The 12668-nt window shown below is 48.3% G+C and overlaps 1 protein-coding gene across 15 annotated transcripts in view; it reads left to right on the forward strand.

The window, feature by feature from the left end:
* Window positions 1–12668, forward strand: part of Kalrn (kalirin RhoGEF kinase) — a 605871-nt gene that overhangs the window by 569262 nt on the left and 23941 nt on the right. For 13 of the 15 annotated variants that reach the window (XM_075965457.1, XM_075965466.1, XM_075965494.1 and 10 more), the window contains one exon: window positions 255–314. In XM_075965457.1, the coding sequence (XP_075821572.1) occupies window positions 255–314 (60 nt within the window). Of the gene's footprint in view, window positions 1–254; window positions 315–4017; window positions 4066–12668 lie in introns of those variants that run through there. The other 2 variants (XM_075965550.1, XM_075965560.1) reach the window with 2 other exon arrangements.

The raw sequence follows: 12668 nt of genomic DNA on the forward strand, positions 1-12668 counted from the left end.
AGGCCAGTTTCATTCCAGCACTCAGGCTCCATTCGACACTCCCATTGCTCTTCCTGATGTGATACGCAGGTGTCCACAGTCCCCGCAAAAGCATGCCGCTGCCATGACGACCCACACTCCACCTGAAAAGCCCCCGGTTGTTTCTCTGCCCCATTTCCCATGTCCGCGCTTCTCTGACGTTCTCCTCTCTCCAGCCAGGCGACTGTGTTCTAACTGTGTTCTCTTTCTTCCCCTTCTCCATGCTGCCAACCCAGGAGACGAACAGTTCCGAGGAGTCTGAGTGTGATGATCTTGACCCTAATACTAGTATGGAGGTAGAAGCAGCTATGTTGTCCTATTTCCTGCGATGATTGCCTTTGCCCGTGTGCTCGGTGACAGTGGCCTTGCTAGAGTCCAGGATGCTCGTGCTTCTGTAATGTTAGGGGAGTCTCAGGGTGTCCCGTCCAAGCTAAAGCAAAACAAAAGAAAAGCTAAATTCACCTCAATTTGGGAAGGAAACTCTACTTTGGTATCTTTTTAAAAACAAAACCTTGTGTTTCTCTCAAATGCTTCCTTAACACTTTGGGAAGCTTTGGCTTTATGTAGAAAATACCCAGCTTTATTATTTGAAACATAGAATGTGTTTTTCCATAGAAAACGGCCTTAGTTGGTATTTGGTTCACAGCTGAAGGGTAAGAGCCACTGGGTGGTTTGTTTTGTTTTGTTTTTCTTCTTATAGCTTCCTCTATTTTCTTGCCTCTTCCCCTGTCCCCTTTTCTCTTTATCTTGATCTTCTGGGCTCTAGTTCTTCAGTGCTCTAGGTTTTTCTGAGTGACCTGGCTCCTCTTTACTATGTGCACCTGGTTAAGAACAAAAGCAAGAAATGATTAACACTAATGCTTCCTTTGCCCACACCCAGGGCCCAGTTTCTAAGTGAAGAACCCCACATAGCAGCCTCTCTCCTAGAGACTTGGTCTAGCGGCAGGGAGGCAGGAGCATATGGAAGACCTTTCCCATGCCCCAGGTTTGCATGTATATGGGAGTTGGAACAGCATCCTGCCATCTTGAACCTCCTTTGCCAAGTCTCTACATACGCACAGACCCTGGAGAATCAGCAAGCATGAGCTAGCTTGACTTGCCATTTAGACTTTCAGAGTAGATTGAAATGTCTTTCTCAAAAAGACATTTTAGAATGTCATTTACATGGGATCTATGTCCCCTTCCTAGCAATAGATTGAAAATTACAGAATTCCTCTAATGCAAAATAATTTATAAGTGTGTTTTTGACAGTTTCATAAATGTATATAATGTATTTTTATCACATCTACCCCCTATTACTCCAAACCCTGCCTTCCCAGTAATTCACCTTCCCATGTTTATGGTTTTTGTTTTATTCTTAAGTGCCCAGAGTTAAGCTAGGGTTCCTCGGACGAGCATGGGTGTGTTATTTACTGGAGCATGGGCACCCTGCCTACCAGTGACTGTACCACTGAAGAAAAAGGACATCCCCATTCCCACTACCCCCAGCAATGACAATAACTCCTCAGGGGGAGGGCCTTATGTGTCACCCCCCCCCCCTTCCTGCTATAATGTTGTCAGGTCCAGTCTTGTGCAGATAACCACAGCAACGGCCGTATCAAGTCCTCTGCCTCCTCCAGATCTTACAAGCATGGCTACAAACATAAATATTTAGAAGACACTGTGACAACTTGTCCATTTAGCATAACAACAGCAGTAGGTTCCCCTAAACCCTTGATGTGTAGCCAAAACTTTTTACCTACTTAGATAGATTATTATTATTATTGACATAATCCCTAAGAAGCCACCTCCATATTGTGAAAGCAACAGAAAGCCCAAGAGAGACCATGCGGCCTAAGAACAGGTGTGTCAGCTGTGGAGGAAGCCGACTGAACTGAACTGAGCTGAGAGGCTAGTGGTAGAAATGGGAGCTCTGCCAGAATAGAACGGTGTCCTGTGGGTGTGGGTTCTGCCACAGAAGCCAAGTCTGGCAGGTGTGGGCCAGTAAAGCACTCCAGTGTGGGAGGAAGTGGTGATGGCATTCACAGCTTAAACGTATCTGAGCAACAGGGGAGCCAGGGGATTCCTGACCCTCTTGGCTCTCATTTCATAGGAGAGTCAGCTGCATGCGTGGGTCCCACACGGGCCAATGTTTAGATACAAGTGGCACTTTTATCACCGCGCCTAGATGTTGCTGGCGTCTACTGGAGGAGTCAGTTAAATGGAGAGGAAGGCCAGGGGAGGGGAAGGGAGGATCCAGGTATCTGTGTTCCAGAATGACATTCCCACACTGCAAAAGAAGAGGTGGATACAGAGGGATGTGCTGGTTGTCATCCAGTGAGAAAGTTAATTGGTCTAGTCAGATGCTCCGTACCCCCCCCCCACACACACACCTTAGCCCTGCTTGCAAGTTGAACCCATTTTTAAGGTTCTTAATATTCTAAGATGGGTGTTCTCTTTGTGGACTGAGTGAGATGGGCCCCTGGGAGGTGCTACTGGCCACCCAAGCAAAGACATCAGGATGTTCTTGGTGGCAGAAGAAAGCCCCAAAGCGTGCCACTACGTGAACACAAAGTTTTTAAAGGCGATAACTGGGGTACAAAGCTTCCCGTAGGCAGAAAGTTCAGCTAGCCCATCCCCTCAAGGGGGAGTGTGATTGGAGGCTATGAATATGCTGGTGGCCCCAGCAAGTCCAAAGCAGTTGTCCCACAGTCCTTGGCCATCCATGCTCACCCTCCCAGGCATCCATGAGCTTTCTGAATGAATGGTAGCTGTCATCTCAGATGCTGGCTTAGCCACTTAAGATACAAAGAGCAAGCGGGATCTTGAACCTCAAGCTGCTAAGCATAAGGGGTCTGGAAATGGAACATCATTGCAACAAAGATGGCAGAAGAACGTGGCTGCTAGTGCATGCTGAAGACCGGTTGAATCCAGATGGCTGCACCTCCTCCAAAAAGCCTCTTGCAGCAAAGGTGATAGTTTGGGGCCTCTTTCCAAAGTCCCGCAGGCCCAACCTCACCTTGTCTTTTGGATGTGTATTCTATTCTCGGTGAGCTGAACAGCAGCCCCACCAGTCTATACTCTGCCTCTGTTCCTGGGACCCCGGAACCTGGCACTGTGCACCCATGTGCTTGCTCCAAGCCTGGTCTCCAAATGTGACATCCCGCCCTGCTGACTTCATCCCGGAGCACACTGTGAACAGATGCCTCTGCCTCCGTGAGAATGACGGCACCAAAGCATCTTCTCACTTCTCTCAACTGGGGAGTGTGTTCCTTTAAGGACAGTTTCCTGGGATCTTTTCACCAGATGCATCCTATCCAAGCATGTATTTGCCTTTTCACAGAACTTTAAGAAGACACAGGCTGACCTTGAGAGCAGTTTAAGAGGAGAGTCAAGCACACCGAATCCTCGAATTCACCTGGCCACCTAATGTTAAGAGAGACTGTTCATAGCTTTTCATTCCCCTGTCAGCCAGTGCTTGTGGTAGTCACACACACACCAGCACTACAGGCCATACCACCAGTCACAGCAAGACTGGCACAAGGTCCCTGCAGCCCCCTCTCAACCTGACTGTCCATCGGGCACCAGACCGCATGGGGAACTACTTTAAAAATGAATGCCTGCAGTTTAGTTTCTCCTTGAACTCCTGGGGAGAAGGGGAAGTGTGCAGAAAGTTACATGCAAAAAAAATCCAAATGAGGATAAAAATGAAATGCTGGGACCTCTTGGGAACAGCTCTCTCTCTCTCTCTCTCTCTCTCTCTCTCTCTCTCTCTCTCTCTCTCTCTCTCACAACACACACACACACACACAACTTAGACTGATGACGGCCGTATCTAGGCTTAGAGCCACATGGCTGCCTGCCAGCTTCTTCAGTCCCATGACCACCCAGTGTCCACAAGTGACACTCCAGGCTAGAGCCAGGACTCAAGTACCCAGGCCCAGCACCTGCCCCCAGTCAGGGCCTGTCTCAAGAAATCTGCACTCTCTCTGACCAGGGCTGTTCCCTTCGGACTCACAGCCTATGCCAGGAGGTCCCACGTCCCATCCGTAAACCTCTGAAAAGCTGGGGACCTCATCCCTGGGTTTTCACAGCTGCTCAGCCCCACATTGCCCCCCTGCCTGAATCCATCAGTGGGACTGAAAAGTCTGAACCGATTTCCAGACTCGGGCCTTTATCTCTAAGGATCAGAATCCTCAGCCCAGTTCTTGCATCAAACCCAATTGATTACATGCATTTTAATTTCTTTAATAAAGCTCCATAGCCCTCTTAGCAGAGGTCAGTCTATCCGAGTGAGAAGCTGTGATTCCAGAAAGACCCTCCCCACCCGAGCCACTACAGACTCTGGCCTCTTTCAGCTGCCAGCTGCCAGCTAGGTGGCCTTGGGAGCTCACACGTCCCCTAAGCACTGTGGAGAAGGGCTCTGAAGGTGCCAAACCAAGGCACTTGAAAACAGGAGGCTAATTGGGGAGGATATTTCTAATCAGTGTAAAAATAACATTTTCAAGAGAGCCCTGGGAAGTTGGAGCTAGCCTCTGCTCTCACCGACTCTTTACCGCTTTGCATGGGTGTGTCATGATGAGCATCCTTACTATGGAGTTCAGTGTGGAGCTCGGTGATGGGGAATCCCTTTACGATGTTGTGCAGCATCACCATCCTTCATTTCTGGAACTTTCCCATAACCTCAAACATGCTGCGTGCCCACTAAACAACAGCCACTGCCCCGCCTCCCCATCTCCCATCTCCCTGGCTCTTTTCCTTTTTAAAACAGGGAGTTGAATTACAAAAAGATTAACCTGGGGCTGCAGAGATGGCTCAGCAGTTGATCCAGAGGACCTGGGTTCGATTCCCAGCACCCACATGGTGGCTCACAACGACTCACAACTCCAGCTCCAAGGGATCTGATCCCTCTTCTGACCTCTGTGGGCACCAGGCGTGCATGTGGCACACACAGACACATACATACACGCATGCAGGCAAACATGCTTACATATCAAACAATTTCTAAGCTGTAATTTTCAGTTCAAAAAATGAGCAGCCAGGAGTAGGTGGAGGGCTCAGCCAATAGTGCTCGCTGTGCACGCGTGAGGACCAGCATCATAGGAAAAGTGGGGCACGGTCATCTTAGGGGTGAAGAGACAGAGACAAGACAACCCTGGGTTTGCTGGCCAACCAGTCTAGCTGCATCCGTGGAGAATAACTGAGAAGAACTTGCAGTATTGGCCTCTGGCATCCACACACATCTACACAGATGCATGCCTGTGGACATGTGTACACTTACACACTGATTTTAAAAAAGAAAACCAGAAGATGCCCTGAGGCAGTTTTTCGCCTTCCCTGACCATTCTTCCCCCATCACATCCCCTCCCGTGACAGTTGAGAAGACACCATTTCCAGGCCGGCTTTAATCTAAAGCACAGGTCCTGGGGGCCGAGAAGGCCTGTCTTCCACTGCCAGTCGCCTTGTGTGAGGATGCTGCTCCTCTGCTTCCCAGAGCTGATCTGTGACAGAAACAGAAGCCGCACAAAGGCAATGGGACTAAACCATAGTCAGAAAACCTGGACTCTGGATCTTGGCACCTATGTGGCCCTGGGCCAGTTAGCTTTCCTGAGCTCTGGGTTTCCCTGCAGGTGACTCAGTCCCTAGTGTGCAGGCCTGTGGATACTGACATGTAGCCCTCTGGACACCACAGAGGGGTGATGTCAGGGGAGTTGGCTCTGGACCACATCTGCCTCCCAAAGTACTGAGACCATGGCAGAACAAACTGGAAGAAATGCTGTCTGCTATTGAGTGGTGGTGGGAATGGCAACTGAGGTGACCACCTCAGGTTCCAGGAACAGGGTGAGTGTTCAGAACTGGCACATCTCCCCACACACACATACCCCACAAAAGAACACAATTCCAGGTCCCAGCTGCCCAAGCCTCGAAGAACTAGCCTGTTTGCTCCTGCCTCAGACACTCTGGCATCCTCGTCCCAGATTCAGGGCTTCAGAATAACCTGGCCACGCAGATGAAACGTCTGCACACCAGCCGGGCAGCCGACCTCCCGGCGCTGCCAGTAGGTTTCCACTGAAGCCTGTTTTTGTATTTTAATAAGAGAATTAATGAAAAGAACTCTTGAAAGGAAAAGAAAGTGGAGTGTCACATTCCTCTCGTTTTGACAAAACATTTGCTTTGTAAGGTATCTGATGGACTTGGCAGCCAGGCACGTTCTTCCTGCCCAGATTTGTCCTGGCTCCCTATAAGGACTGATGGAAGCTTGCCGCCAAGGAAGGGACCTTAGCTGAGGCAAGGCAGCCCTCCCTCCATGCTGTGCTCTGTTTGGCTATCAGGGGAGGCACAGTCACCTAGCTGTGATAGCTTTGTCACTGACGAGTTCCCAAGAAAAGCCGTTGTAAACAGAGGAAGAGCTTAGCCACACAGCTCCCGGGTCTCTGTCATTGTTCCTTCAGCCCTGACACTCTGGGCCAGAGATGAGGCTGAAGATGGTGATGACAGGATTGTGTGGGAGAGGAGGCCAGTCACTCATGGTGGCCAGGAAACAGACATGGAGAATGTCCACACTAGAGGGCTGTCTCCTTTTGTCCTTTTTTTCAGTCTGTCATTCAACAGGCTATGGGCTGGTGCCACCCACATTCAGAGCAGGTACCCCCATCACCACCAGCCTAACTAATCCTCTCTGCAAATGCCCTCACAGACATGGCTAGAGTTGTGCTTATAAATCTCTGGGGCACTTCTCTATCCAAGTTGACGATAAGCATTAACAACCACCTCTCAGCCGGGAGTGGTAACCCACACCTTTAGTCCCTCACTCAGGTGGCAGAGGCAGGTGGATCTCTGTGAGTTCAAAGTCAGCCCGGTCTAAACTGAGTTCCAGGACATCCAGGGCTACACAGAGAGACCCTGTCTCAACAAACAAACAAACAATAACAAACCAATAAAACTAAAAAATCAAAACCAATCACCTCTCCCAGAAAAGTAGGTTCAGAGAAATAAGGTCATACAACCAGTGAGAGGAGGCCTTGCTATTGACCTGTGCCCTCCTCACCTTGACCTACATCCATCAGGAAGTCTGAATGCAGAGGCTCAGGCTCGTAGGAGGAGAATTTCTTCTTCAGCAATTTTTATGATTCCTTGGCTTCTGGGGTAAATGCCGGGCTTTGGGCACACCCTCTCCCAGTGACTCAGGAGCACAGCCATTGCAGCCAGGGAAGTTAAGTCTGGTTGACATTAGTTGGTTTCTTGGGCCGGCATCACTCACTGTGCTGTTAGTCATGTATTTCCTGAGCCACCTCCCCCGAGTCTGAGGGCCTAGCCCATTCCATTATGCTGTACACCTATAAGGCTTCAGATCGACCTAGGAGTTGCCCCAAGAGTGCAGCATTAGAAGGAACGAAGCCACCACTCCCATTCACCTCTTTACACAAGCATTCACGTTCTGTCAAAGTTCACCTGCAAGTTCAGGGAGCATTCCTTAATGAGTCCCAAGGCAAATCTCGGGGGAAAAATCAAGAAATCAATACCGCATATACAAACTAAGTTCTCCAACCACCAAGATGATGAAAGAAAGAAAGAAAGAAAGAAAGAAAGAAAGAAAGAAAGAAAGAGAAAGAAAGATAGATAGATTTGGAAGGAACTGGAGAGGTGGGAACTGGAGTTTAAACCTATGTCAGGCAACTTAAACTCCCTGTAACTCCAGCTCCAGGGGATCTTGACCTTCTTGGACACCTGCATTCATGTGCCTATTACATAGACACACTTTATCACACACACACACACATGTACACACTTATAAAATAATAAAAAATAAATCGTTTTAAAAAATGATTTGGGGTGCTAGAGAGAAGGCTTGGTGTTTAAGAACACTGGCTGCTCTTCTAGAGGTCTTGAGTTCAATTCCCAGAACCCACTTGGCAGCTCACAGACTTCTGTGTGATCTGATGCCCTCTTCTGGTCTGCAGATGTACATGCAAACAAAACATCAATATACATAAAATGAACAAATCTTTTAAAATAATGATTTGAGCCGAGTGGTGGTGCACGCCTTTAATCCCAGCACTCAGGAGGCAGAGACAGGAAGATCTCTGATTCAAGACCAGCCTGATCTACAGAACGAGTTCCAGGACAACCTGTCTAATAAATAAGTAAATAAAAACAACAACAATAAATGGTTTAAAGTCAGGCCGTTCACAACCTACTCTAACTCCGGCTCCAGCACCCTCTTCTAGAGTTCACAGGCTGCGACACCGGCATAAGTGAAAACATTTCCATTGCGGTTGGGCCAGAGAGAAATCATAGTCCCAGGAAAAGCTGTCTGGGTCTGGGGCTGGAGAAATGGCTTAGCAGTTCAGAGCAAGTCTTGCTCCTGCAGAGGATCTGAGTTCTCAGCACTCACACTGGGCAGCTCACAACTGCCTGTCACTCCAGTTCCAGGGGAGCCAGTACCCTCTCCTGGCCTATACAGATACCACACACACACACACATACACACACACACATACACATACACACGCACACAGAGAGAAAGAGAAAGATTTTTTTAAAAATACCTAGACTTGAATGCCAATAAAATCCTTGGGAAAACCCAAGTTGTTGCTTCTTGGGATTATGTTGCATTTGTACTTTTAAAAAATTTATTTAAATGTATTTTTACTTTATGTGTATGGGTGTTTTGCTCATATGTATGTCTGGTACCCAAGGAGGCCAGAAGAGGACATCAGATCCCCTGGAACTGAAGTAACAGACGTTTGTAAGCAGGAGGTGCTGGGAATTGAACCCAGGTCCTCTGGAAGAGCAGTCAGTGCTCTTAACCGCTTAGCTAGCTTTCCAGTGCTGTATCTGCATTTTTAAATTGCAGCTTCTTTAATGTTCACCGAGAAACAGGAATACCATTTAGAAATTGGAAAACGGTAGTCAGGCAGTGGTGGCACACACATTTAATTCCAGCACTCAGGAGGCAGAGACAGAGGGATTTCTGTGAATTCGAGGCCAGCCTATCCTATAGAGCAAGTTCCAGGACAGCCAGGACTACACAGAGAAACCCTGTAAAAAAAAAAAAAAAAAGGAGAGAGAGAAAGGAAAGGAAAATGGAAAACTGTTTGCTGCAGTCAGGTTGAAATTATGAATAGTTAAACCTTTAAATCAGAAACCATACCCAACTCCAGGACCACATGCACAAGAAAAAGTTCAGGAAGTTTTGTTTTGCACTGAGGGTAGAATCCAGGACCTCACACATACGAGGCAAGTGTTCTAAGACTCTGCTATAGCCTCAGTCCAGGAAGTATTATCTTTTTAATATCTGTTTACTTTCTAACTAAATATTACCTAAATCCCTTTCCTTCCCTGCGCTCAGATTAGCTTGAAGCAAACATAGAGCAGTTAGGGCTGGAGATATGCAGTGTAGGATTTTGTTTCACCCGGGTAGCTCTAGATGGTCGGGGGCATCCAGTGTGGGTCTCCTTCAGTCATCTTTATCCGGTACCATATGGAGCTTACATGTGCTTTGTGATTGGGTGATGGGGGATTTAGAAAAATTGGTTTTCCAGACAGAATCTCACCTCTTGGAGTCAGACTCTTCGGCCCTAACTGGCAAGAAAAACAAGGCTCCAGCTCTCTTCAAACTCGGCTTGGTGGGTTTGACCTGTAACATTCCCCCTGGCTTCGCTGCTTTTTGAAGAAAAAAAAAAAAAACAGAAGGAACTAAGCTGCTTGGCAATTCGTTCTTACGGCCTCAGGGAAACCTTGCTCCCTGCTGCCCTCTGCTGGTCAAATAAAACGAGATTCCCCAGCGGTCCACCTCTTCCTCTACCCGACCGCCCCCCACACACTTTACCCAGCATTCCCTCTCTCCTGCATCTCTCAGAGCGAGACCATGTACATTACGTATGAACAGCATCTGTTTCCTCCACAACCATTTTTATTCACATTCCAATTCTCCGTGGCTTCCCCATCCGTCCCTTCATGATGACTGCCCACGTTTGTAAGGGAAGGGAACATTCAATTTCAAGAAACATCTGAGACATGATTAGAACTTCAGGTCCATGCACACATCAATATCAGTCACTAGACAAGACAGCCAGGAGACCCAAATCCGAGTCCAGGAATTGAGTGACCTCGGTTAATCTGATTCAAGAAACTTTGACCCATACTACAGAAGTTGCTGCGTTTAACACCGTGATTGATGACACTGAAGGTACACAAAGCACAGAAGGGTTGCCATCTGCAACCTGTGACTGGTGACATATGCAATACAGAGGGGATGCTGGGATGCATGGCAGCTTGTGACCAGAGGCCCCAAGGTGCCAACTGGAAGAGCACAGAGGAAGGAAGATCACCATCACCATTGGCTGAATCACAGGCTTGGGCCGACCAATGGGATTCCCGAGAAAGTCACATGGCCAATTTATAGAAAACAAAAGGCATTCCAGTTTCTGGAGAAGATGTGTTCTTATCTTACCTCCCTGAACTAGAATCCCAACCCCTAAAAAATGTCAATGGTTTGACAAATACAGACCACTGCATGCCAAGTTTTTGCTAAATTTGGAGGCAATAACAATGAAGAAGACAATGTGGTCCTTGTCCTCATGGGCCTGGGAGCCATAGAGAGCCATAGACAAATCCATTCCTAAGAAGACCACTGTGGGAGAACATGGGCATCTCGCGTCCGTACTTGGATTTGCTTCGGGTGGAACAAGGAAAGAATTATCTGGGGCTGTGATCCACAGTCCCAGCTAGCAAAAGCATTGGCATGGACCTTGCCCAGGTTCTTAGTCCCTGCTGGAAAGTTATAGCGGACTGGAAAGAGGTGGGACAGAGGCAGCCAAGCTGAGCATTTGGGCCTCTGACATCAATGACAAAGTCCAGTGCTTTCCCCAAGCACCGCCCACTGCACCCCACACTGTGATGGACAGCATACTGAGCTAATCAAAGCCTCCCATAGCCAGCCCTCTGTCATTGTAGGATTTTACACTTTTGTTTCCCTGTCTCATTTAGGAGATAGGGATCAGTCACACTGCCTGTGTTTCTCCATGGCTTCCCGAGGGAGGTGGCTGTGAGCAGTTCAAGCCAATTAGATAAAGCTGCCTAGATCAGTGCTAATATTACCATGGTGACAACAACTGCCCATGGACCACCCAAAGGGCCAAAACAAAGGTGGGTGGCTTCCCTGGTCTTTCCAGATAAGACCCTACAGTCAAGCTTCTCCCCAGCATTCCCACTAAATCTACATCCTAACTAGGAGTATGCATTCCTTAAACAGAATGTGTATTCAGTAGCATCCATGACACAGGATTCCATGATGAGAAAGAGGAGCCAAACACACTCTGCAGCCAACTGGGATGTGTTCTCATTGAAGCACTACCTTCAACTTTTCCTACTAGGACCTGAGAAGGTAGCTCCACGGTGGGGTGCTTGCCTAGCGCACAAAAGTCCTGGGTTCCATGCCTCCTGCCTCAAGTATATATGAAATATGATAGCCTGCCACTTGTTCGATTGTCTCCTCTGTGAGCCTGCTGGCAGGGACGTCATCGCCTCCTCTCTGGGGAATTGCCCTCATGGTGGAAGTACACACCTGCAGACAGTCTGTTCAGACTCAGGTTCTTTGTCCCCAGGGTCCTGATTGAGTCGGGAAATGGGAGGGAGCAAAGTTTTGAGCTCTGTGGTCTGTTGAGGGCTGGTCCTTACCATCCATCAAACTTAGAATGCAAATGTCATAGCATTCCATCTTGGGAGTCAGAGACAAGCAGATCTCTGTGAGTTCAAGGCCAGCCTGGTCTGTGTAGTGAGTTCCAGGACAGCCAGGGCTACATAGAGATAGCCTATCTCAGAGGGGGGGGGGGAGAGGAGAGGAGAGGAGAGGAGAGGAGAGGAGAGGAGAGGAGAGGAGAGGAGAGGAAAAGAGGAGAGAGGAAGGAGGAGGAGGACGAAGAGGAGGAGGAGGAGAGAGAGGAAGGGAGGGAAGAAGGGAGGGGGGAAAGGAGAGGGAGTTACCTAAACACTATATGCTGTTTTATAAATATGGAAAGTAGGGCCTATATCTTTGTATTTCTGTGTCCACAAGACCACACACAGATCAGATAGTATTTCTTAAATGGGAAGGAAAGCCTCCTATAATCCCAGCACTGAATAATCACCATCAACATGTGGAAATATTCTTAGCCTCTTCTCTTTCTGCCAAATAACTGACAGAAAGGGTTGGTGTACCTCACCTAAGCCAGACTGCTTGGTGAACGACCTCTTTTGCGCCCCCTGCTGGTGCCGTGGTGCTGCTGTCGTAATTAATTGATTACCCCAAGTAAAGCTCTGCTCCCTTCTCACACAGAGTCTCTTAGGTGTGAGACTCAATAGCTTTTATTTGTAACATCCTTCCTTGTTTCACCCATCCACAAAAGCCTCAAGGGCTGGAAGCTGGCGGGTGGAAGATCAGTTACTTTGCACAGACCGGATCATCCTCCAGGGGTCCTTCAACAAGGCTGCCTGGTAATTTGCCTGAAGGAGGCCTAAAAAAAACCGTATCCCTCCTAACTCCCAGGACCAACAGACTGGTGTAGCTTTTCTCTGCCGTGAACAGCTAATACAGAGACCCACAGCTGGTAAGAGTTATCATCAATAGCTGTGGAGTGCTCAATCCTAAATGAGAAGGCTGTATCACAGCTCCCCCCCCCCCCCCCCGC

The sequence above is a fragment of the Microtus pennsylvanicus genome, chromosome 1, assembly GCF_037038515.1.
Source record: "Microtus pennsylvanicus isolate mMicPen1 chromosome 1, mMicPen1.hap1, whole genome shotgun sequence".
NCBI lineage: Eukaryota > Metazoa > Chordata > Mammalia > Rodentia > Cricetidae > Microtus > Microtus pennsylvanicus.